Genomic DNA, 26836 nt, shown 5'->3' on the forward strand with positions numbered 1-26836 from the left:
CCCATAGTTATACCTGTGAACTGGCAAATCGCATATAATAAATACCAATAAACTGCTTACACCGTGAATGCCTATCTAGGTGTGTCAATCAAAATCAGTGTACAAATCTTAAATTAAATAACATTTACAAGTGAACCAAACAACAAAAGTCCATAGATATGCGATTCTTGTGACCGATTTTTCCGAACCATCAATGGAAAACCTTCACCACATTATGGATTTCACCCGGAAAGTGCTAAAAAAAAAACTGGGTGTCAGCTTACCAGATTTAGCTGACCACTAATAAGAGGAATGGATCTAGCTAAACTGAATACAGTGTATAAATATATATACAACACACCTGGGATGCATATATATCCTCTACACACCGTAACTGAAGCTAACGGACTCGCCTGCCCATTCTATCTAACTTAAATCAAATGACATTGTATCTCTGTCTATCTCTCTCCGCCACTGCAACATATACTACACAAGGCCGCCACGCAGACGGCCTTATATAGTGTGGGGAGTGTACTAAACCCCCTGAGACATAATTGGCCAAAGCCCCCCTGGCTTTGGCCAATCATGGCTCTCCATTTTTTCTGCGCTGTGATTGACCAAAGCATGCTTGGCCAATCAGCTGCCAGCAATGCACTGCGATGCCACAGTGAATTATGGGCCATGATGCGCCACTCGAATTTGGCCCATAACGTTCGGAATTCGCCGAATGGGCGAACATGGGTTCGACTCGAACACGAAGCTCATCCCTAGTGAGGAAGTGAAATCACCATAAACCCGAGCCCGATAAACCATGGAAGACGGTGGGAGGCTAATTAGCCACTAGGATTGCTTTTACATGAAAGCTAAAAAGAATGATATCAAGATGATAGCTAAACCTGCAGGCATCATTCTGGCATAACAACTCAAAGTCCAGCAACATACTAGTACATTGCTGGTCCTTGTTGGGCATACATTGTAATGTTCTTTTTTTCCCCGTTTAGCCTGTGGGCTGGCCGAAAAAATAAATTTGATCGGTGGGTATACCCACCATTAGAATATGGCCCTTCATCCACCCACGTCTAATTATGGGCATACATGCACCATTTTTTTTTAACTGTGGTGAAAGCCCCTCCTACAGTGCTGGAGTCGCTGATTTACGTATCGTGGGAGCGAACGTTGTTGCTGTCAAGATGAATAAATCAGTGCTGCAGTTGAATGGCGTACCTGCTAAGCAAATGATTGTTAACAATAAAACAAAGTAGCATTATAGTATAACAGTAAGACATACCATACCTGCAAAGCAAACACATTTTTTTAAAATTTTTACTATGTTTTATTGTAACGCAATCTGTGCCTAAAAAAAGAATATATGACGAAGCATTGGGGCAATCCGCCCTTAATGTTAGGGGCAAATCGCTCCTCCACCCCTGCCCCCATGTTTCGGCAAATATGCTCTTTTTTTTCAACTGTGATGGTGAAATCACCTTCTACAGAGCTTATTTATGTATCGTGGGAGCAAGCACTGTTGCGATAAATAAATCAGTGCTTCTGCTTAATGGCATACCTGAAAAAAAATGGAGAGGGAGAGAAAGGGGGGGGGGGTGGAGAGACAGAACAACGATTTGTTTATTTTATATATTTAAATTTTTTTTTTTTTTTTACACTTCTATTTGTAACTAACTGTTGTAATGGTAACGGTTCGGTTCTAAGTTCGGGTCTCTCAAAATGCGATGTGATCTTTGGAGACCCTGTGAAAGTGTGTCTGTGCAGTGCTGCACCCTATACTAATACTCCACTAGCATTCAAAACATTCACTGATGCAAAGACCAGGATGGTCAGGAGAGGAGGGACAATAATAGTGGGTGTCACGCCTATATCCGCGCTTTATACAGACACAACATTTTCTTTGGGGGGGGGGGGCTCGTTGGGTAGGGGTACCAGGGAGGACATGCAGAAAACGCCTCTCATGCAGCTGGCTTACTACATTTGGATTGGGAAGTTGGACTACAGCACCTTCTGGAAACAGAAGGGCTTTGATCTCTTCCTGGAATTTAAGGAAGCATCCAGTTTGTCCTGAAGCTTTGTGTAGCACATAAGCATTCAACAGAGCCAATTGGAATAAGTATATAGACACTTTTTTGTACCAGCATCTGGCCTTAAGGGCAACCAGGTACGGTGCCAACAACTGCTCGTTGAGGTCCACCCCTCCTATATTAAGGTTATATTCTTGGACACAGAGGGGTTTGTTCACAACACCAGTCATCGTAGGAATTCGGACCATCGTGTCTGTGTGAAATGAGGAGAGAACGAAAACATTCTTATTATTCCTCCACTTCACAGTGAGCAAATTATTACACTTCAAGCAGGCTCTCCCCCCCAGCCTAAGATGGGGTAAGCCCCGGCGATTCGATCGTACAGTACCACATGCGCCAATGCCATGATCAAAGAAGTGACTATAAAGTGACACGCCCGTGCAATAATTGTCCACATACAAGTGGTACCCCTTTCCGATTGAGGGCGACACCAAGTCCCACACAATCTTACCAGCGCTCCCTTTGTAGTCTGGCCAGTTCTCTGGCTCTGTGTAACTATCTCTTCCCTCATAAACCATACAACTATATGTATAGCCTCTGGCCCTGTCACAGAGCTTATACATCTTGACCCCTTATCTGGCAAGCTTGCTGGGAAAATACTGTTTGAAAGAAACGTGGCGAGAAAAATTAATCAGGGACTCATCAACACAGACAACTTGATTGGGAGTAAACAAGGCTGCAAACTGTTGGTTGAAGTGGTTTAGGAGGGGCAGAATTTTGTAGAGCCGATCATATCCAGGGTCACCCCGAGGATGACAGTGTTCCTCATCATTGAAGTGCATGAAACGTAAGATATGCTCTTATCATGCCCTGGCCATGGAGGCAGAGAACACGGGCATATGGTTAATTGGGTCAATGGAAAAAATATGACCGCAACTCACTCTTTTTAGTTATGCCCATGAGGAGGGATAGAGCCAGAAAAGTCTTAAATTCAGAAACCGTAATAGGTTTCAATTCTCTGGCAAGGGTCAAATGGGGATTAGCGGCGATGAATTGACCAGCATACAAATTGCTTTAGTCCACAATAGAACTATAGAGATCTTCTGTGAAAAACAGCAAATAAAAATCAAGTGACGTAAAATCAACTGTTTCCACCTGAATTCCGGGTTGGCCAGTGAATGGGGGAAGTACGGGTGCTGCAGAAGTGGTGGGCTCCCAATTAGGATTAGCAAATGCAGCAGGAAGGGCACTAGGGGCTCGACAGGCTTGTCTTTGTCTTCTTGGTTGCTGTGGGACCCTAGTTGTGCTAGCCACCTCACCAGCTTGAACTGCACTTATGGGACTCTCCACATCACCACGTGATACTGCAGTGCTGGTTTGACTACGACCAGTGTGTACTAGGCCGCTGGTGCTTGCCAGAAGGGTGAGCAGCACTAATACTGACTCTCTGCTCCACATGAGAGCCCTGCGGTTCTAGCACCTCAACAGAAGAACAGAGTTGGGTACGCCTGACCTTGGCAGGGACCACAACTCCGTCGTTGGAGCTATGTCAGGGTGCCGGTGCTGTCTACAAGATCGTATTCTGAGCCTTAGTCTGACAGATGGGTGACTCCCTCTTCACTATCTGTCATGCTCAGAATCATGTAGGCCTTCGATTTGACATTTTGGTCTCTAAATTTACTGGTACAGTAGATAGACTCGCATAAAAAAGAGCTCTTGACTGTTAGTGATTGCTTCAAACGCTACCAAAAAAAGTTAGCGTTCACAGGGATCAGGCCTCACTCTGCAAATGCTGCAGTTATGCGTGTTGGGTTTTTGTAACTGACAGTGATCGATTGATACTGCACTTGGGTGGGCTGGGCGGAGGGGCTAAACACAGGTGCTAGCAGGTATCCAGGCTGATTCCGCTAACACTGTTTTTGGGAACCCTATTGGGGATGCCAATATAGTTCTGATCAGATCAAAGATGTTAATCTGTTCAGACACAATACTACTAAGGGAGGTGTATGGTTCGGGCGTGGGTGTTAGCACTACTGGCAATAATCTGACGCTGCCTGGGGTGATGCAGACCCTGACTGATGCTAAAACTGATCAGGGGGTTAACCCTTATTGGATAATATACCGCGGGTGCCCTGACGCTATAAAACACAAACAAACTAACTAGCATCACCCATAACACTAATATGGTGATCACTGGTGACAGGGGCTGAAAGTGTTAACTAGGGGACAATCGGGGGTTAAAACCTTTATTAGGTAATATATGAGGGTACCTGATGCTATAAAAACCCGACAGTGAAACAAATCAACTGGCTAACTAGTGTCACAAATACGTAGATCAGAAAAAAGAATTATTAGTGACACTGGCGACAGGGGGTGAAAGGGTTAACTGGGGGGCGATCAAGGGGTTAAACCTTTATTAGAGGGGTTTAGGGGGCTACCCTAGACCTACCTGGGCCTACTACTAACTCCCCTAACACTTATTATAATCACAAATGACACCAATGCAGCGATCAGTGAAAAATCTGAAAACTGCAATTGATGACACAGTGAAAGGGAGTGAAGGGGTCAACTTGGGGGGCGATCGGGGGGTGACAAGTGTACCTACGTGTGTTAATGTAGTGTTGTGCAGCTCACGTTTAGATGTTCTCTCTCCTCCTGACAAGTCGCGCTCCATTCTGTACAATGGAACCATTCTAATAGGAACGACTCAAGTTGCTCCGACTTAGAAAAAGGTTCCTGTACTACTTTGGGGGTAACTTGCATTGACTTCTATACAGAAGTCGTTTTGTACGTCGCCGCTGAAGTCGTGTGCAGGTCGCCTGAGGCAGTCGAGCTGCAAGTCGTGCTGCCTCAGTGTGAACCTGGTTCTAAATGAATGAGCTTCTATGATTATATAATTCAAACAGCTTCCAATGCTCATTACTAATCAGCTGCAAGTAATCATTGTTGCAAGAGAATATACCCACTTAACCTCAAATACAAAGCAAGCGATAGAAAAGTGAGATTGGCCTTTGGCAAGTATGCAGCAGCTCTCAGCAGGCATAAATAAATATCTCACCCGCATATAAAGTACACTTCCATTGCATATGCAGGCATAACGGACCTTCCGTATAGGTACTGACAGTCATTTGCATAAATCAAGCATGATGTTATATACTTGGCGCAAGTAAACCACCAAAAGAAAGCTCTATTTGTGTAAAAAAATAAATAATGATAAAAGTTTATAAATTATAAGAAAGTATGGTGCTGCGCTCCTGCCGTGAAGGTGAAAACTCAGAGGGATCCAAAGATCATCTCTGGCATAAATGAAATAAATATATATATAAGAAAATTAAATATCAAAATGTCTATAGTAGAAATAAACACACGGTGATCAATAAATGGAATATAAAACTAAAACTACCAGGAATCAATGTTATAAAAGTACAATAGTGAATAAATAGACTAAAAAGTGTATAAATAAATTAAATATGAATATATATTGTGATATATATCCCAATAAGCAGGGCTCAAGTCCTGTGGGAACTCACGGGAACGGAGTTCCTCTACTTTTTCCACAACAGGAACTCAGTTCCCATTAGCAGCCATGTCCTGCAAGACTTTGAAGTATGCTAGCTGTATGGCAGGTGCTACACCAGAAGCTGCCAACACAGCTCACAATAGTAAGTGCCGCACACCTGACCATTCAGGCATTGCCAGTAGGGGGCCTCATGACAGCTTCCGCTTCGATCTACCTGTCAATCACAGCTAGCTGACGGGTAGATCAGGTCCCTGCTGCTAAGAGATTGTTTTTAGTCAGACCTCTCGTGATGCGCTCCTCCCTGCCGGCCCCTCCTGATTTTCTGTCTCCTCATCGCCCCCCCTTGTCCTGCATACTTGCTCTGTGTGTCCCGCTGAATCTCCCCCTCCTCTATATTCAGTGCCATATGATGAGAGAACCCAGAGGAGGAGCACAGCTATTCTGCTCACAGGACATGCAGGGAGAGAGGTGAGCTGAGGGAGAAACATCAGTTTGGGGTGGTAAGCTGAGCACAATACCTGGCAAAGTTTAATGCCAGGGGGGAAGTTTATGTGGAAATAGTTTAGGTTGGAATAGCAGCGAGTGTGTGTTGGAGCCCTGCAGAGTTTGCAGCCCCCCAAGCTAACATACATCTCCTAAGCAGGAACACATCGCTATCACCCCAAGCATTCTGTCCAGATAATGCGCAGTTAATTTAGGAACTTTCCGTTTAACCCTGTGTTATCGAAACTCTGTTCAATGAAAAGTGTAAACTCACCACATAAACACTCTATATACAAAATAAAATTTCCCAATAAAGATCAGAACAATGTTCACATTTGCATGGAAGCACAATTGAATGAATGCTGATTATTCAGAGAATTACCGTATTTATGTTTATTGAGAATTGTTTTTTTTTATGTACTAAGTTAGGCTTCATACACATAATAGAAAAATTGGACGAAAAATACCACTTTTGAAGTGTTTGTGCATATGAGCGTATAATTTTCTTTTTTGGTGGGGGGAGTGGATCTTGGGTGGGAGTTCCCACACTTTTTTTCCCCAGGACTTGATCCCTGCCAATAAGTGCAACAGAACACAGTGTCACATAAAGTGCAAAAAAATAAAATATATAGCAATCAATAAAAAGTCCTCCAATTATTGCTAGAAATCGTTCATCTGTGCCAAACCAAGTGACTAGTGCCAAAAAAACATCCAGAGTGTTCGCCAACCAGTGTATAAATTCAACAATTACCTTACAGCTGTAAGGTTAAACAGCAATGCAATAACTCCTGGAGTGGATGGAGATAGGAGAACACACAATCGAATAATATCCAGTTCCTCTAATCCTGACACACAATGTCCATGGCGGCTAAGGGAGAATACTCAGAAGACAAACAGGGAGTCGGCCATGGTGTAGTATTTTTAAAACCAAAGTAATTTATTAAAAAAACACACAGGTTACGGACACCGGAAGTGACGTAGTACGCACAAGTGGACCGCTCGTCGCTTGTTTCTATGTGCAATTACTGCTTTTAACTTGTGAGTAGCCTGTATGTCTTTTTAATAAATTACTTTGGTTTTAAAAATACTACACCATGGCCGGCTCCCTGTTTGTCTTCTGAGTATTCGCCCTTAGCCACCACGGACATTGTGTGTCAGGATTAGAGGAACTGGATATTATTGGATTGTGTGTTCTCCTCTCTCCATCCACTCCAGGAGTTATTGTATTGCTGTTTAACCTTACAGCTGTAAGGTAATTGTTGAATTTATACACTGGTTTAGCGAACACTCTGGATGTTTTTTTGGCACTAGTCACTTGGTTTGGCACAGATGAACGATTTCTAGCAATAATTGGAGGACTTTTTATTGATTGCTATATATTTTACAATTTTATTTTGCAATTTTTTTGCACTTTATGTGACACTGTGTTCTGTTGCACTTATTGGGATATATATCACAATATATATATTCATATTTCATTAATTTATTTATACACTTTTTAGTCTATTTATTCACTATTGCACTTTATATGTACTTTTATAACATTTATTCCTGGTAGTTTTAGTTTTATATTCCATTTATTGATCACCGTGTGTTTATTTCTACTATAGACATTTTGATATTGTCATTTTCATAGTATATATTTATTTATTTAATTTATGCCAGAGATGATCTTCGGATCCCACTGAGTTTTCACCTTCACGGCAGGAGCGCAGCACCATACTTACTTATAATTTGTGCACTTTTTATGAGATTTGGTTTGGCTCATACGGTGTGTGCAGCATTTGCTTAATGTGATTACCGTACCCACCATTCCTATTAGCGCAGGAGCCACAATCACCTTTTTTATAAATGATAAAAGTTTCATATGGGTAGTTTTGCATGACCACGCAATTGTTATTCAAAGTGCGACAGCTCTATAAGCTGAAAATTGGCTTGGGCAGAAAGGAGGTGAATGCCTCTGGTATTGAACTGGTTACATTTCCATGACATTACTGCAGTTGTCTTAGTGTGAAGAATACTCTAGAAAGAATTTAAGTCTTCCTAAACCAAACTGCTCTAATCATTCTGAAGGGGGAGGGTATACCACAGGCCATATAACAGCTGTTCCTATAAATAGTTAGGACTCTGAGCCATCTTTAGATTTGCTAAGGGAACTGGGCAGCTTTCATTTGTCTCTGCTGTTAAACTAACGCTAGAAGCACATTGTGTGGCTTTCACAGAAATATCATGAGGTATGTCATTCATTCATTCATTCATTCATTCTGTCTGTCTGTATGCATAGTATTATACATTGTGAAAACTTTTTTTTTTATAAATAAAGCTGATTTATGTAAAATAGTTGGAGGAGAAAACAAAGCTGCTGTTTATATGAGCCATTCAAATAGTAGGTTTTATTTAATGGGAAAACAACTCGGGGTGGGGGAGCTAATGTTACAAAAACTGTGAAAAAGATGGTTCAGAGATGCCTGTAATGGGCAATCAACTTTTGTCTTTGAAATGTTATAGATCACAATGTGTACATAGCCCAGTTGCAATCCTCCTTCTCAAAACAAAAACCAAAACACACCTATCAACCAGTTTTCATTAACTGGGCCCAGTATGTAAAATAGGCTGACGGTGGGACAAAATGGAAGGTTTTGGAGATGTTTCCCCAGCAATAAACACTGAGCACTGAAATAATTCCAGTTCGGGCCCTTGCACACAGGCTGGCTCCTATTTTTGCATGCATATGCACTCTTGCATTACCATATACATGAGTACAGCAGCGCACAGCCAATCATTTAATTTCAGGCTGTACACGGCACCTGGGCTGACAGTATAGACTGGCAATTCTACTGAATGAGTGAGGCCGCTTGCAAGAGACTTGAGCCCAGGTTCACAATGATGCAATTTGACATGAATCGGTGTGACATGACGCCGACTTTGCAGCGCTGCACCAATTCCCAAAAGTAGTTTCTGTACTACTTTTGGTAACTTCTGGTGCAATTTCACTAGACATCCGCAGGAACCTGCACAGATGTCTCTGAAATTGCCTACTCGAATTGACATGTGGGTATGAAATTGTGCGAGTTCAGATGAACTTGCATGATTTGAATCCTGCAGCAAGTGTGAACCTGTGCTTAAAGTTCTAGTTAACTGGGATTAACTATTTGTTTTCGCTTAACCACTTTACCCGCAAGGGCAATTCTGACTTTATTTTTGATTTTTTTTTATTTCCTTTTTGGTTAGAAAATTACTTGGAACATAATATTTAGCAGAGGCTCTGGAGAATAAAATGGTTGTTGTTGCAAATTTTTATGTCGCACGATATTTGCGCAGTGGTTTAGGCCAGTGGTTCTCAACCATGTCCTCAAGTACCCCCAACAGGCCATGTTTTGGAAACTTCTCTTAGGCCGCGTACACACGCGGGGACTGTTCGCTCAACTTTGTCCGCTGAACAGTGTTTCGGCGGACAGTCCGCTCGTGTGTGGGCTTTCAGCGGACAGTTTCAGCGAACAGTCTGCTGAACAAAGTTTTTCGGAATTTCCGAAAAACTGTCCGCTGAAACTTTGTTTCAGCGAACAGTCCCCTCGTGTGTAGGCTTGTTCGTCAAACTAAGTTCCGCGCATTACTCAGAAAGGATTTACACGCCGAAGTTTGCATTGCAGTGTATAGGACGTCGTTTTCTAGTCCCGTCGTACGTGCCGTTCACGTAATCGCGCACGGTTTCAGCGGACTGTTCATTCGTCGTGTGTGGCCAAGTCCGTCCATGCTAATTTTGAGCGGACTGTCCGCTGAAACTGTTTGACGAACAAAGTTGAGCGAACAGTCCCCGTGTGTGTACGCGGCCTTAGATAAAATAGCTGTTCAAAATACCAAACCATTGACTTGGATTTAAAGTGGTTGTAAACCCTTACAGACCACTTTTTATTACAGGTAAGATTTACCTGTAGGTACCGTGCATATCTCCTAAAACTGCATGGTTCGGGCGATATCAATTGTATCAGCATGTGCCGAAGCCATCGGCACATGCGCACTGAAGAAACGGTTTTCAGCTGATGTGCTGCTCTCAGCAGGCTGGAGATGCCATCGTGATTTGGGCCAATCAAAAGGCTGAAGCCCGGAAGACAAATCACTGGCAAGAGCAGTGTGCTGGGACCGCTGCGGGGGCTTGGATCTAAGGTATTTCATAATGAACTAGCATACTAGCTCATGCCTTTTGTCTTGCAAGGGGGTGTGTGGGTGTCTTTTATTTTTTTATTTTTTTGTGGGTTTACAACCACTTTAAAAGCGCCTGTGCAAAATAAAGGAAAATCTGCAAACATGGCCTGTTGGGGGTGCTTGAGGACCACTGGTTTAGGCTTGGTTCACATTGGTGCGAGCACGGACCTTGGGTGATTAGCATAGCTTTGCTTTGCAGATCACATGCGATGTGTGTGATGCAAAATTCAGCCATACAAACTGTATGGCTGAAATTGCATTGCTTTCGCATTTTTGGTCTGCACTGAAATCGGATTGCATGGGGTTTCACTCATGTGATTAGATTCTTGTACTATGAGCATTTGCACTGCGGACCGATCTGGGAGTGTCATTAACTTTCTATTGACACCCAGCGGTTCACACAGGGCAGTGTGAACTGTCTTTTGAGTGACATGTGATGCAGGAACCCACACTGGAATTGTGCTGGTTCCTGCATTGCATATGTGTGAACTGAGCCTCACCAAAGCATATTTTTTGGAAAATACATTTTAATGAGTTTTAGTGCACACAAAAATTACCCAATTTTTTTTCCCCTGTAAATGTCTAACATTTTGCACTTTAAAATTGTATACTCCCCTTTCCGTTTTTCTCCTTTCCTGTCGCATCTTCATGGCAGCATTCACTTTGGGTTGTAACTCTGCCCCACAACCTGATAGGCCCACATAACTAGAAGTTGACGAAGGCCCCGCCCCAGTATTTTGTGTGTATAATATTATTTATATATATGCAGCACTGACCCCCGAAGGAGCTGCTGATTTGAATTGGGCCTGCACTCTGAGAAACCGCCCTTCTGAATGACTGTCCCCTTGGCACAGCTGTGGTGCAATAATACAGTACAGTGTAAACAGTATAATGTACCTGTGTCTATCTCTCAGGATCCTCTGGCTCCACCTGGTGGGGAAAGACTGTAAACCAAACACTTTTACTCTTAAACAGGAATACTTTTACTGAAAATAGTGCAAAATCTAACCAGCTATTTGCTATATCGTTCCAATGTAGAACGTCAGCACAACATGGGTCAACAGGCAAATACAATAAATGACATGCAAGTATGTTGCTATCTAGACCTGGGAGCTCCCCTTATTTAAAGTCTACGTGAGGCCTCACTTATTGTATTTCTTCCTTTATCTTCTTTCTTCATTCGCTTAAATAGTTACTCAAATAATTGTAATCCAAAGGGGGTAAGTAGAGAAATTTTAACTTGGAACACTCCAGGTATAACTCCAGAAACTTGTAATCACACTAAAGTGAAATGGGCCTCAAGCCTATTAAGTGTCAGTTGCTAGATTACACTTCCGTGGAACTACAGGTCCCAGCAAGGCCTATTAGTAAGTAAGTCTAAGTATGTGTAATAGATTGGTGAGTGGGTTGCGGCCCACTGTTTAATCGGATCAGAGTTCTGAGTGATGGCTTGAGTCCTACAACTGCAGCTTGCTTCCGCTGACTATGCCAAATGCTCAGTGTCACTCTACCGACTGGATCTGGCTCTCCGCTGCTCCAACAAGCATCTCCAATCCCCGTCGGTCTGATCACCAGCTGTTTGCACTCTGCGGTGACTATCTACCGATGCGTCCAAGAACCTCACACACAGTTCCGCACATGCAGGTAATGTGGTTCCAAGAGACCAAATATGGCCGTTGCAGTCCCTTTTTTACCCTACATATCAAAGTGTTCATGGGTAAGTCACACAGACTCCTGGGTAGATAAGGTCAAATGACCAAAGTAAACACAGTAACTTCCTGTTATCTTTCCAACACCATAGAAAAGGAAAATAGCTAAAGTCCATTTCTAAGTTTTGGTCACTAGATGGCAGCCAATACTAGTGAATATATCAATTATATAAAGTCCCTCGTGAGAGAAATATTATTATATAATGACTAAACTATAAATCCAAAGTGAATTAAATCTATAATCACCCTGTGAACAAGTGATTTTTCACACCATGCAATAAATCATTCCTCCGGGAATGTTACATAGTATTTCCCAATAAACATCTAAAGAGTTGCAAAGTCCATGAATCTTCAAAACATGCTTCGCATAGCACATAACAAACGATGATCAGTGGTTCATGTCTCGATTCCTTTACCACACCGCTGTGAAATGTGATTACTCTCCCCCTTATGTGAATAAACTCACCGACTGTATAAGCCTCCCACTTATCGTGTTTGGCTAGGCACCTTTTTTCCCTTTTTTTTTTTTTTTTTTTTTTTTTTTTTTTTTGCAGGGATGTAAACCAAAGTATACAATCTTTCACTTCAGAGGGCAAAGATCTGACTCTCTTGGAAATTTCATAAGTGCTCTCATGCAACATAAAAAAAGAATGCTCCCATAGCCTAATAATGTTTAAAACCTTTTAATCACACATGAAAAATTCTTATCAAATTGCACTCACAATTAAAAACTTGTATCCATGCCAAACAAATCAAGTCACAGCACACTTTAACACAGCTGGTTGCCGAAGAATTAATGGTCACAGCAGACTGTGGGCATTCCTCCTTTTTTATGTTGCATGAGAGCACTTGTATGAAATTTCCAAGAGAGTCAGCTCTTTGCCCTCTGAAGTGAAAGATTGTATACTTCGGTTTACATCCCTGCAAAAAGGGGGGGGGGGGGAAAGCATGCCTAGTCAAACACGATAAGTGGGAGGCTTATACAGTCGGTGAGTTTATTCACATAGGGGGGAGGGGAATCACATTTCACAGCGGTGTGGTGAAGGAATAGAGATGTGAACGGCCTTTTTGAGAAACACTGATCATCATTTTATGTGCTATGCGAAGCATGTTTTGAAGATTCATGGACTTTGCAACTCTTTTATATGTTTATTGGCATATACTATGTAACATTCCCGGAGGAATGATTTATTGCATGGTGTGAAAATCACTTGTTCACAGGGTGATTATAGATTTATTTAATTCCCTTTGGATTTGTAGTTTATTGTATAATATTTCTCTCACCAGGGAGTTATTTATATCAGTGAACACTTTATGATATAGTTTGATTTATACGATTTAGTGGTTGAATATACACTAGAATTCAGCGTCGCTTGTTTCATTAATTTTTAATAGGAACACTATACATAACTTATTACTACATTTAAAGTGGCGGCTTAGGGGGAGGGTGTGTGTTTGTTTGTTTTTTTTTGTTTTTGTTTTTTTCTAGCGCAGTGGTAAATACACAGGTGATAGGGCATTAGTAAGTATTATTGGTTTAAATACTAGTGAATAACATTGTACTTCACATTAATTGCATTAATACACAATTATATCCCCGCTACATATAACGGGAGGAGGCCTCTGCTGCTTCGGTCTTTTATCCGAGGGAATAAGCCCTGACTTTCCGACGGTCACTTTTGAGTCCAACTTTGCCCCAAAGGTTTTTCCATCATATGGAATTTAGCACCAGTTGGACTTGGAGACGGGGTCCGTCACCCAGGGCTTTAGCCAAAGCGCCCATCTGGCCATCACAGAAGCCATCATGGCCCTTGATGCAGATTTAATTGTGTCAGAGGCCTCTGCCACAAAGTCCTCCATGAGACTTAGTTCCTGCAGAGCTTTGACTATCTTTTCCTGGTCTGCGCCCTCAAACTAGCTTTTTGGTGCTTGCAGACAAGCTGAAGATGGCTCTACCTACTGCGAAAGCCACGGCCGGTCTGTAAGCGCCTCCTGCGGATAGATGGGAAGATTGACACCCATCTCAAATGGGCCCATCAAGCACGTTGCTGTGTCCTCGATGGGAAGTGCCACATGCCTAGCTAGACGCATCATGGATGCATCTACTACTGGGGGAGAAACCAGGGGGGTTCACTTTAGGCTCCTTGAGCGGGTACAACTTGGCAAGTCTTAGACTGGATTTTTTTTCTCGTGTCTGCCATTCCCCCTTGATTAGTTCATCCAATTCTTCAATGAATGGGAAAGGCTCTGGGTCCTTCTTGAGATTCGGAAAATACTTTCTCAGCTTTTGCTGGACCTCCTGGGCTTCCTCCCCAGTTTATCACCTCTTTGACCGACTTAACAAAGGGCTCTATCGGTGAAAAATCAAAGCCAGCCGATGCTTCTAACCCCTTGTCAGACAGATTCCTGCTCTCTTGATGTACTCGGAGCGGGTGAGGCACTTCGGGTTAAAAATTCTGTATCTGGAGTTAAGACTTGCGGAGTTGAAACTCCAGCAGATTCCCTGGCATCCGGTTCTTTTTCTTTGGTGGCTTCCTCCAAGCACCTGTGACAGGCCAGTTTGTCTGGGAGAGCGGTAGCCCTGCATAGTACTGGGTAGCAAGCATTCCCAGAGGGACGGGAGTGGTGCACTGGTGACTGATGTCTGCGCGCAGGGGATCTTCTGCGGTAGGAGTGGCTGTCTTGAATAAGATCTGGATCAACTCCGTCTGACTTCTTGCACAGGCGAAGCCACTCAAGGTCTGTGTCTTGCGTGGGATAACCTGATAGGGCTGACCAATTTAGGCAGAGTTAGTAGCATCCTGCTCTTTTCAATCTTCACTACTTACCAAGGTAAATACTCTCCCCTTACCTATTAGGCTTAGTCTAGAACCTGGCTGTGGCGAAGCGGTAAGGAGGTGCTGATCCATGCGGTCCTGACAAGTGAAGGAAAAATGAGAGAATACTGGGGCGGGGGCCTTCTCGTAAACTTAGTTATGTGGTCCTATCAGGTTGTGGGGGCGCAGTTACAACCCAAATTGTATGCTGCCATGATGCAACAGGAAACTATGGTACCTAAAAACCTCCATAGGTGATGCTTTAAAAGCCTTTATACAGTAGGTTAACAGCTTGGCGTACAAAGGAGGTCTGGTGCTAGAATTGTTGCTCTCTCTGATGTTCATGGTGATCTCCTTGTGTGGTGCAATCATCACTTTACATGTGTGCGGCACCTATATGCATGTTCACCTGTGTGTATGTGTGTATGTAACGCCGTGGCTGGGTCCTGGAAGGACGCTATATTTCCCCTCTATTTGGTTTGTGGTCTCTTTAAGGGAATAAAATTGATAACCCACCTGTTAGAGGAATTGTCTTTAAAAACAAGACAGGAAGTGATGGGTGTGGAGGAGTGGAGAAGACATGGTGGATGGTGTTTGTTTTGGGTTGTTGCAGTAACAGACGTGGACAGCAGCGTCCTACTTGGAAGGCTCCTGGCAGGGGAAGCTACCTGCCATAAAGATCAAGCACTGTTTTGATAGACCGATATTCTGGACTTTGCAAGTCGGTGAGACTACAAACCTTTTCCTTTTTGTTTTTGGCTGCTGTAAAGCTGTTTAAGTTTAATAAACCCCTTTGTTGTGTGAAAAGCCTGTGTCCTGCGATCTACCTGGTCCCCCGAACATTAATATATATATATATATATATATATATATATATATATATATATATATATATATATAATTTTACACACACACACATTTTGATATTGGGGTGTTTGGCTCAAGTGGATAGGTGCATTTTTGTGCAGTGAGTCCATATCAGACAGGCATTTATAGTTAAGGGCCTGGTAGACCACGTTTAAGGAGGGGGGGGGGGGAAATTAAAGTCCATCCAGGAATCCCACGCAGAGATTTAACTTCATTCGGCACTCACAATGAAAATATACTGAGACACCTGTCTCTCTCTCTCGTCAGCAGTTCCTCTGCTTGCTTGCTCCCAAAAGAATTATCAGTTCTTTCCAGCCCCCTGGACTTGCTGGCTTCCTTAGTCTTCGGGACTCTCAAGGCTAGCCAGCCTCTCTGTCCCTGGGTAAAGAATCCTTCTTAAACGGGCTGCAGTCTCCCACTGGGCAGACTGCTTTCCAGACACAGGTTTGTCTTCCCACAGCACCAGCAGTAGCAAGCTGCTCGCATTCCACCTTCTCTCTACTGCTTTCACCATCCCCTTGTTTTATGCACCTGGGCACACACCCTGCTGTCTGTCCACAACACCCAGACACAGGGTTGGAGATCCCATCCCACCTAAGACTGAGGCCTCCCCAAACTACAGAGCCCCTCCGGAAATGGCAAGATCTGGAGACAGCTGCCTGAGCAGTCCTCTCCTTTTCAAATCTATGCTCTGTAGCTCTGCAATCTGCAGATATGCAAGCTGTGTCTATTTTTTTTTTTTAATACACATTTTCCCAGAGACGAGGACTCTCACTATTGCTTAGCTACCCCCCCCCCACCCCAGGAGGGAGGAACACCAGCACCCGTCATCATGGTTGGGACACCTCTGTGCTGGCTCTCAGCCACGTAGGCCCAACCATTTTTCCGGGTGTGCTTCCAGGTACGTCCCACCCTGGATCTTAATAGGGTCCTATATTTTCCCATCCTTGGCCTTCTCCCCCCTTTTGGGGTCTCTGGGCTTATTCACTTTTCTTGGGTGAACTCTGCTTTCCCTGAGCCTTCCTTTAAACCTACGAATACCCGTTTGTTTTTTTTTTTTTGTTTTTTTTTATCCTTCACCATCGCTCTTTCAGGTTCAAACCAGTTTCTCTGGTTACCCATGGCAACCAAATCATTGTTTGTGAAACAAACCATTAACTGATCACATTGTTCAATACCATCATTGCTTGTTAGAACCAGACCTGAGGAGGGATCACACACAGGCGAGGGACTACATCCCACGGGACCATAGCACAGCTCCACCTTACCTGTTCCACTCCATGGGCAGCTGTCATAACAAATGACACTGGTCCAAGCACAACCCATTCCTAACTGCGATAACGCTGACTGGTGTACCCATTGCATTGCTACAGCAATCAACATTGGTGCTTTTTCCCTATGGTGTCTCCAGGTACCTTAACTTGTACCTTGTGCCAGTGACAGAAAGCATGTCTGCTACTGTTGCGTCTATTCTAGGCCCTTCCTTCTCATGAGGTCTAGCGGGTGAGGCACTATCTGTGCCCTCTACTGACCACTGCTCAGCCACACCTCGGACCACACCAGCAGAGATATTTCTAGTCACCACACTAGGCGAAGAGACCTCTGATATCTCCAACAGTTCTCCTGTGCGCCTTCCGTACCTATCAATAACTGGACGTACTCTCACTGGGAATCTGGAGATCCTGTGCCAAACTGTTAACATTGGTCCCACCAATTCCACTCACTCTTGGTCAAAGGTTCCCAAGCACCGCCTGTACCACTTGGCTCCACCGATTGCTACTAAGCAGTACCACCTGGTCCAACTGCAGTGGAGACACCCAAGTGTACAGTGAGTGTTTTTTTGCCAACTCAGCATGTCAAGCAAAGTGGGAGGGGCTCATCCACTGTAGGTTGAGACCTTTGAAGCAACCTCCACTTCCTTGGAGGTACCCATCACCGCAGCCTGTTGCTCCCCTGAAGCACTGTCCAACACATGTCTCCTCTTCCCCCCTCTAATAATGAGCCTCCGCAGATCAGCAATAATCACATTGTCACCTTGACACCTGAGTTGTTGGGCTGTGAACACCACATCTGCCATGCCAGCACCCAGAACCGTTCAGACTGGAGGGCATCAGCTTTTGCAGGGGCTGATGTGCCCTTGAGCAACAGCCATTCTGCGATTCCCTTTGTTGGGCATAACAGGTGTTCTGTCAACACCTTTATTTCACATCATCATTGCTTTGTAATTCCTTGTCACTTGGCCAAGTGTTTCCTTGCACCAATCGTCCCTTGTGGTTCCATCACCGGTGCTTCTTCAGCTGCTATAGAAGGTCCCACAGGTACCTGGGATTCACTAGTCAAAACAGCAAACCTGTCACTTTTATGTACCTCACATTGTGACAATATATTTTTTTACTCACATCACACTGAGGGATTGCATACTCAACCAAGGCAAGGTGCAAAACCCTATTTTGACCACATTGCTCTGGTGGCACTGCAGACACCTCAAGCTTTTGCATTCAGCTTTTTCAGGCTGAATTAACCCCTGGGCTACACCCACACTCTCACTGTATCTCTGGGCCCCCCTGTTCCTCCAGCATAGCACCAGAGCCATCCGGACGGCCTCTGACACATGGAGACCCCATGAGACTTCCACGGGCAATCCTGTGCCTCTGACTGTCATGGGGGGGGGGGGTTCCTACTCCCATCATTGGTAGTGAACACATTACCAACTTCACTCTCAGATATGACATTACAAGAAATACATGTTTCATTGTCATTACAATCACCATCACCTTTACCAATAGTAACACTTTATTATCAGGACCATTAGCATTCTCATTGCATGTAGACATAACTGCCATTTTTTTTTATGGGTTGTCTATGAGCCACCACAGCCTCTGCGTGACTCGTCGCAGCATGTAAAGGGGCACTCTTGCCTACTTGGGCAGCTCCATAGCTGACCTAGAAAAGCCTACTCCGTCACTGCAAGCTCCTTGGAAGTTTCCCTGGGCAACTCTGCAGCACCTGTCGCTAGGGAACATGGCACCAGCACTGTTTTGGTCACCCCTATTTATTTAAAATTTTCCCAGCCATCTGCTGAATTATTGCAGGTGCATGCAGAGTCCCCACGTCCCTTCCAGTCTTTAACCCTGCACCCAGTTCGGCTTTATGATGTGCCTCCCCACTGCTCTGGGTAGCACACTGCAGCAAGTCTGTCCATTGGATCTCCTCACTGGATATACTCCCACTTCACTGGGTTCAGTTCCATAAACTGAAATTGTCTTACCAGTTCCTGCAGCTGGTGTCATAGCCTTCACTTGAGTGCAATCTTCTTTGCACCCCATGTTTTTGAATTTTAAAAACAAACGCGGCACAAACGAATGGTTTGTGCAGATTTGGTGGATATTGCACATGTTTTACTTCACATGCATAGTTTTGCCACCCCCACAGGCATCCTCCCCTTCCGATTATCTAGCACTAACTGGAAGAACAGAAGGAGGAGTAAATCTGGGGAGGGGGTGGGCACAGCTGGCTCTGGCTCTAGCGAGGCAGAGCCAGCTGTCAATCAGGCGGCAGGGTGGATCTCAACAGTATTGTCGGGATCTGTCCCGGCTGCATCGCGGCTCTGTGCTGTCAGGATATAGTGGGCAGTAGCCCGCCACATGCACATGAGTTTTTTTTTTTGTTTTTTTTTGTCACGGGAAAACATACTATGTCATCTTGTGAACAAAAAAGAACCAAGGCCAAAAAAGGTTGGGTCATAAGTCCCCTTTTATTGCTTTTTTGAAAAACCTCTATATCAGTAAACATTCTTTTCCTGACACTCCATGGCAGACTGTGTGGGTTAACCCCGCCTCCTCTCCAATGCTATAGGACCCCACGCCCATAAATTTGAGCTCACCACTAGAGACTGCGTTTCCGTAATTGGCCAACTCATGACCAAAGGGTGGGAACGCCGTCTGCCATGGTGTCCATCAGGAAAGTAAAATTACGGTAAGTATTTGATAATACATTTTCTGTTTTCCTGACCGACTTCATGGCAGACTACGTGTGGGGAAATAACTAGCCAAATCACACAGGTGGGTATGCTGAGAAAAAGTTTAATTCTCCGTGTCAACCGACTCGATTCTTAAACCAAAGATCCAAAGATGCAAAGATTGTAATAATGTGACATAAAGCTATTAATGGAGGCCCATGAGGCGGCCTAGTAGATGAGATCAGGAGCCACATGTCGGGCTGCTGCCCACGAAGCCGCCATACCCTTGGTAGGGTGTGCTGTCACCGCCTCTGGAGGTGCCAGGCCCTTGGCCCTTTAAGCCTGCTAGATAGACTGGATGATCCAGGTCACAATCGTTCTGGACTAAGCATGTTTCTCTTTGTTGTTGCCAGAGTGTGGAGCAAAGAGGAAGTAACTCATAGGTATTCAGCATTTCGCCTACATCCAGAGGATGAACTTCAGAGGAACCTGGGGTCCTGAATGTAGGTAGGACATTTTCTTGGTCCTCATGGAACACTGAGGACTACCCGGTCTGGGAAGAAAGTCAGGAATGGTTCTACATGACCCAATCTCAGAAACCCTTTTAGCTGAATTGACTACTAGAAAGGCGACCCTTGCAGAAAAGTCATTAATAGAAAGTGGGGCAGATCCAGTGGTGCTTAGTCCAGGCAGTGAGTTGAGGACCAGGGGAATCTTTGAAGCCTGTTGCCCCACAGAAAAACTGCAGAGTTAAAGGGTGAACAGTCTTGAAGGCCGACAAGGCAGAGACTTGGAGCCTGAGAGAGCTGGTGGACAGAGACAGATCTAAAACTGAGGAAAGCTGTAAATATCCTGGGATTCCCGGATCCCTGAATGATCTGCCGATAGAGGATGAGAATTTGACAAACTTGGTGTCATGGTTATGCATTAGAGTTGTTCTCCTTACCTGTCTGCATGTGTTCATTTCTAGAGACCAGCCGAGCTTCACCTGACTGCTTTTATTTCCTTCCTCTGGAATGGCTCCACCCTAGCCCCTATCAGACTACACTATATTAACCTTTGCACTGCTAGCCTATCCTGCTGATCAACCTTTATGTATTAGCTTCCTGTTTCCTGTCGTGTGCTCTGCTTCTGATTTCCGTTACCGACCTTGGCGTGTTCTGACCATCCCTGCTTGCCTGTGACCCTGACCTATTGGCGTGTACCCGACTATTCTGTTCTGCTTGTGGCCCCGACCTTGGCTTTGTCCCTCACCATCCCTATCCTCCTGTTACCTACTGTGGGTGTGAGCTGGGGGACCCTGGGGGTCGCGACCTGGAGCCAGTTGCAGCCAAGACCATCTTCACCACTCGAAGCTCTGGTGAACACCAGCTGGCTCTTAGACTCCGCGCCCCGGGGAATCTTACGCTCTTACCCCAGTGGGATCTGTCCCCCGTCTGCAGCCGTCAGCCGTAGGGTCCACAGCCTTGCGGTGCATCCCCAACCCTACGGTGTGCACCTGTCACCTGAGCTCTAGGTGACCTGACAGTTGGCCCAAATTCTCTCATACTTTATTCATGATTGCCCTACTCGAACCCATGAGGGTGGAAATTACTCTTGAAGCACACCCGAGAGACTCCAGCCTCTCAAGAAACAGACCATCAGTCTCGGTAATGCCGAGCAAGGGTGTAGGAGTGCCCCTCTCAGAAAGAAGGTCCAGCCTGAGAGGAAGAGGTAGCTGAGCTGGGTCACTAGGGGAAACCATGGCCTGTTTGGCCAGTAAGGTACTATCCTCACCACCTCGACCGCCTCCGCTTGAAGCCTCTAAGTATCTGAGGATGATCGGGAACGGGGAAAAGGTGTACGCCCTGTTGGAGCTTCCACTGATCTGTCAGGACATCCATTACGAAGGCCTGGCTGCAACAGCCCCGAGTGTATACCTTCTTGATTTTGAAGTTGTAGGGGGATGCAAATAAATCTACTTCGAGATTTGACTCCCAAGGACAGAATCCACTTGAACGTCTGCGCATACAGTGACCACTCATTGTTGTCCAGCTCAGTGTGTGACACAAAGTCCGCTTGGACATTCTAGACTCCGGGGACAAAGACTGATGAAATATTGGCCAGATTTTTCTGAGCCCAGGACATGATGGGCTCGACTTCTTGGAACAGAGTAGAGCTCCAATTGCCCCCCTGTCTGTTCATATATGAGACCGCTGTGGTGTTTTCCATCTTCAGTAAATGTGACTTCCCCCTTCAGGAGATGAGTGAAAGATTGGAGGGTAGACCAGGCTGCCCATAACTCCAGGACATTTGAGCCTGGGTTGTGAAGATGGGCACCCCACTTGCCTTGAGCAAGTTCTGACCCCCAAATTCCATTGTTGAAACCCTATCTGAAAAGGGTGTAATCTCCCCAGAGACCATTGTGCTGATAATTTTTAGGCATTGCGAGGCTTTTAGGTGTGAAGAGCTCGGAGCTTGTGAGATTCTTCCTTGAATGACTGGAATCTTTTCCACGGGGAGAGAGAGATGGAAGTTTCTACTGTGTGGAACTAAGTACAGTATATCAGGCGCTGGACTGGTTCCAGATTGCTTTTTTCCAAATGTGCTGGAAGAGAAGCAGACGCGCCCCCCACCCGCCCCCACCTGGGCAAGCCCAAACTCAAAATGGCTTGGCCGGCTTTCGTCCACTGGATGCCTGGCTCTTGGCTGGCTTCTGGAAGGATGCCTGTCTTCTGCTCCAATTCCTTCGGATATCTCGGCCAGGCCTGTAAGTGTGCTTCCCTTGAATGCTCAGTACTATGTCTTCTGTGCTGAGGCCTTTTCTGATTGAACAGATGCCTAATCTGAGGCAGGAAGCCCGACCTCCCAGCTCTGGCCCGGGCTATGGCACTATATAGCTTGTCGCCAAACAGCGAGGACCCTTCAAGGGGATCCTACACCAGGCCTACCTCCATGCTGGGTCAGCGAGCCAGGGGTGCAACCACAAGGCCCGCTTGGCAGTGATCAAGGACAGTATAGTCAGGGCTGACGGGTGGATAAGGTTGATTGAAGCCTTCCCCAGAAAGGCCACCGCCAGCTTCAGCTCCTGGATTACCAAGCCCATGGCCAGTTCTTCTGAAACTCCTCTGATCATGGAGTCTACATTCTCCATCTAGACCTCCATGGCTTTGGACATGGCCACAGGGGGCAAGGCGGGTTTTCAAGCCATCCTGGCTGACCGTAAAAGATCTTGATATAATATTCTTCTCAAGCCCATCTTTGAAGGATACTGCATCCTCTAGAGGAAGTGACGCGTTTTAGCTAGTCACATCAGAGCTGCGTCTACGAGGGCAGCATTTTCCAGATATTTCACTTCCTCAGCCTTGAAGGGGTATAACCTGGAGGTTCCTTTTTATTCAGAAAAGAGTGGAAAATTGGAATGTTTTCTCCAGATGCTTAAAGAATTTCTTCTGTTTAGCCATGGAAATAAGAGTCTTGCCACTTAAGGGCCTCTTTGACCGCTCTAATTAGTGGGGAAACCAGGGTAAAGTCAAAGCCTCCGGCAAACTCCTCTCGCTATGCGAGGAATCGGGGGAGGAATTATAAGGCTGGAGTGGGCCCGGATCCTCCTGGGCCTCGTCAGCCAGGGAGCCAGATAATGTGGTGGACTGGCTCTGCGTGTAAGATGTACCCCTCTCTTTGGGGGATTGCACAACTCATTTGACCAGTGTCTCCATTTGCCAGCTTTCAGCATCTTTTTCCTGACCGTCTTGCCATAACAAGGGTCACATAAGGACTTGACTTCCAGGACCCGGGCCCCACAACCTTAGCAGGATCTGTGATCAAAACAGCTGTCGTGGCGGTGGGTGTGGTGTTTGGAGAAGGAATGGTAACATCCCTGTTGGGAGGAGGAATGGGAACAGCTCCTCTGATGTTGGGTCCTAGACTGAGAGTCACGCCTGAACCTTGATGAAGGTGGGCATTGTGGCCTGGCAAGGTCCCTGTCATCTTGGACAGTAAGCTGATGGTTTGACCTGGAAGAGCTAAAAAATGGAGAAGGGAGAACGTGACGTTTAGGGAATTGGTCCATCTGCATGTGGGCCTGGCCCTCCCCTTCTCATTCCCCACATACCTAGAGCACGAGGGCTGGCCATACAGAGTCGGTGATCCGTCCATGGCACCCTGGTGGATGAATAGGAGGTGATCCTGCAGCTTTGTAGGAACACTTGCACGTCCTGGAACAAAGGAATACAAATAGCAGTGCAGCTTCCCCTTTAAGAGGCATCTTGGCCCCCCTTTCCTTTTACCATAGCCCCAGGCTGAAGCTAACCATGAGCTGGGAACCTGGGGCCCGAGGAGCTGACGCAAGCTGCCTGTAGTAATCCTTAGAATGACAGATTCAAACATCCCCGCTGGAATGATGTCACTGCCGTACCTGAACTGTGACTGCGCAGTGGTGACCTGCTGTAGAGTGCCTACATGGCCGCCGGGTCCCCTGCCACACCGCATGTGCAAAACCAAGTCTCGGCTTCGTCTGAGGATCGCACATGTGCAGTAGCTAGCCGAAGCCACGACCCGGAAGATGCACTTGAGTTCCAGGTGCCATAGAAGCAAAAAACAAAGGCAGCAAGGCACATGAGGGAAAAAAACAGGGAGCTTTTACATAAAAGAACTGCTGCCATGGAGAATCTTCAGACCTGTCAGCCATTCCACCAAGCCTGGGCATATGAAGGCCATCCCCACCACAGGACACAGGGGCCTGGAGCCACACAGAGCCCAGGACCCAGCCATGGGCAGATCTTGAAACTGCCCGGCATCCAGTTCCACAATCAATTTTGGACATCCGTAAACCTAAAGAGGTTCAATGAGGAGGACAAAAAAATCTCTAGTGGTGAACTCAAATTTATGGGAGTGGGGTCCTATAGCATTGAAGAGGAGGCGGGGTTAAACCACATAGTCTGTCAGGAAAATAATGTTTACTGACATAGATGGTTTTTCCAAAAAAAGAATAAAAAAAAAAAAGTGACGCATGTATGGTTTTGCTTAAGAGAACTATGGCCCAACCTGTTTTGGCCTTAGTTCCTTGTTCACAAGATGACATAGAGTATGTTCTCCTGACAAAAAAACTCATGTGCATGTGGTGGTGGCAAAACGACGCATGTGAATTAAAATATGTACAATATCCACCAAATCTGCACAAACCGCCAACAAAAAGTCTAGTTGTATGTAAGATTTAATAACTAGGTGTAAAATCATTGTGGTTTGACAACATATACCCCTCAATATCTCCGAAACCAAAGCGGCAAAAACCTTTATTTTTGCAGGACAAACGAATGGCGTGTTTGTTTTTAAAATTCAACAATATGGGGTGCAAAGTGGGTGGGGTTGCAGCAAATATAACGCACAATATCTCCGCAACCAAAGCGGTGCAAGCGTTTATTTTTGCGGCACAAACTAATGGAGCATTTGTTTTTAAAATTCAGCAACATGGGGTCCAAAGTGGGCGGGGGCTTGCATTGAATTGAATGTTTAATATCTCAGAAACCGAACCGTAACAAACGCAAATTTTTGTGGCACAAATCGGCACAAACGAATGGTATATTTTTATTCAGGTTTTACAAACCTAGGATGCCAACTTCACACAGCTTTTATTTGTGAGTAGGCAGGTACATTTCAAAAATACAAAGTTAAATTAACACCAAACGACCTCGAGATTAATAAAGAAAACCATAATATAAAAAGATAATATTGGTGTTGTGGAAGCAATTCCGAAGATGCGCAAACTGTCAAAGGAGATCTTGATTAAACCCAAACACAAAAGAAAAAAGAAAATGATTGGGGAGATGTGACTAATTAAAATATTGTATTCATGAAATGAGGAAAGACTAAACAAAAGTTTGGGAGAAGTGTGTGTGTGTGTGTGTGTGTGTGTGAGTGTGAATATGAGCAGCAAAACAACTTCATTCTTGTAGCATTCTAAAGAAAAAGTATGCGCTGCATTAAAGAATTTTTAACACTATGAATATGCTATATATCGCTTACGAGCCGTAGTTTTACCTGACCGAGCGCTTCCGTCTCAGAATTTATTCTGAGCATGCGTGGCACTCTGTCCATTGGACTAGGCTACACACGATCGGAACTGATGCACACTGGAACATGTTGTCGGAAAATTTTATAGCCAGCTCTCAAACTTTGGTCGGATATTCCGACGGAAACAGTCGGATAATCCGACAGTGTGTGGGCTCCATCGGACAATACTGTCCGATCGGACATTTTCCATCAGATTTTCCGACCGTGTCTACAAGGGCTTAGGGTAACCAAAATATTTAAATCGGAAACCATATTATACCAATAACTACTTATGAAGATTTTAGGTGATGTTGAAACAAAGGATAACTTAGTTTTGATTAAGAGACAGCAGTGAAATTAATTATAAAAATAAGTAAATGGATGAATAAATAAGTAAATAGAACATTTATAAAACAAGAAGGAATTACATTGGTAAAGTGTTAATCCCACCGATAATGTAAACCTATTTAGTTCGTTTTTATAATTATCATTGAACTTTAATATTACATTTAAAATATGCTGGTGGAGTTTGAATGCCACCAGTGATGTAAATATATTTTATTTCTTAGTGAATATCAATGAATTTAAGTTAACCAAGTGCTAAAAAAAAAAAATTTAAATAAAATGCTAACCTTAGTATTGTTGAAGTATTCATCCGTCCGCCACAGCATCCAGCAAACAAAGTGTGAGGGACGCCGAATGGGTGGGTGTGCTAGTTCTTAGATAGCAATCCCCGCCCTATCAGCTGGCGCAGTAAATTGCAACAGCTGACAGCCAGGGGAGGAGGACCGGAGACAGGGCTGCCCCCTGAGTGATGCGCGCACCGCCCCGTCCACGTCGCGCGCATGCACGTCGGAATGGGGCCACGCCCACTCCACCCACCAACACCAGAGGCCTCTCCTACCGGACTGCGCATGCCCAGCGGGAGTACCCAGAGGGAAGACAGCTACAGATGATATGTGGCTGTATTTCTATATACTGCCGCCACAAGCTACTAGTGATGGGAAGTTCGGATGTTTAAAGTGATTCGGTTCATTTCGAACTACTCACTGAAATGAACCAATTCAATGAATAGATTCTTCGGTTCACTTGTGGAGTCTCCTGACAAGCAAGTGAACCGAAAGCTCTCAGTCAACCATATTAAATGATTAGAATCAGAAGACTGATTCACACAGAAGGTTGGCAGGTCCTCCTGGGGACGTTTACTTTTATTTAGTTCCTTGGCGCAGAGCACAAGC

The 26836-nt window shown here is 44.9% G+C and overlaps 1 protein-coding gene and 1 long non-coding RNA gene across 3 annotated transcripts in view; one reads left to right on the forward strand and one right to left on the reverse strand.

Moving 5' to 3' along the window:
- On the reverse strand, positions 1–26273 carry LOC143935515 (uncharacterized). The gene is made up of 3 exons (XR_013263546.1): positions 26231–26273; positions 11116–11162; positions 1–20 (listed from the first exon to the last, which is right to left on the reverse strand). It is a non-coding gene; the product is annotated as an uncharacterized LOC143935515 (long non-coding RNA).
- PTGES3L (prostaglandin E synthase 3 like) overlaps positions 8134–26836 on the forward strand; it is a 250805-nt gene continuing 232102 nt past the window's right edge. For both annotated transcript variants that reach the window (XM_077459447.1, XM_077459448.1), the window contains exon 1: positions 8134–8249. In XM_077459447.1, the coding sequence (XP_077315573.1) occupies positions 8245–8249 (5 nt within the window). In that variant the 5' untranslated portion in view covers positions 8134–8244. The remainder of the gene's footprint in view (positions 8250–26836) is intronic.

The sequence above is a fragment of the Lithobates pipiens genome, unplaced genomic scaffold, assembly GCF_037356315.1.
Source record: "Lithobates pipiens isolate NorthernLeopardFrog02 unplaced genomic scaffold, aLitPip1_a1.2 Scaffold_28, whole genome shotgun sequence".
Taxonomy (NCBI): domain Eukaryota; kingdom Metazoa; phylum Chordata; class Amphibia; order Anura; family Ranidae; genus Lithobates; species Lithobates pipiens.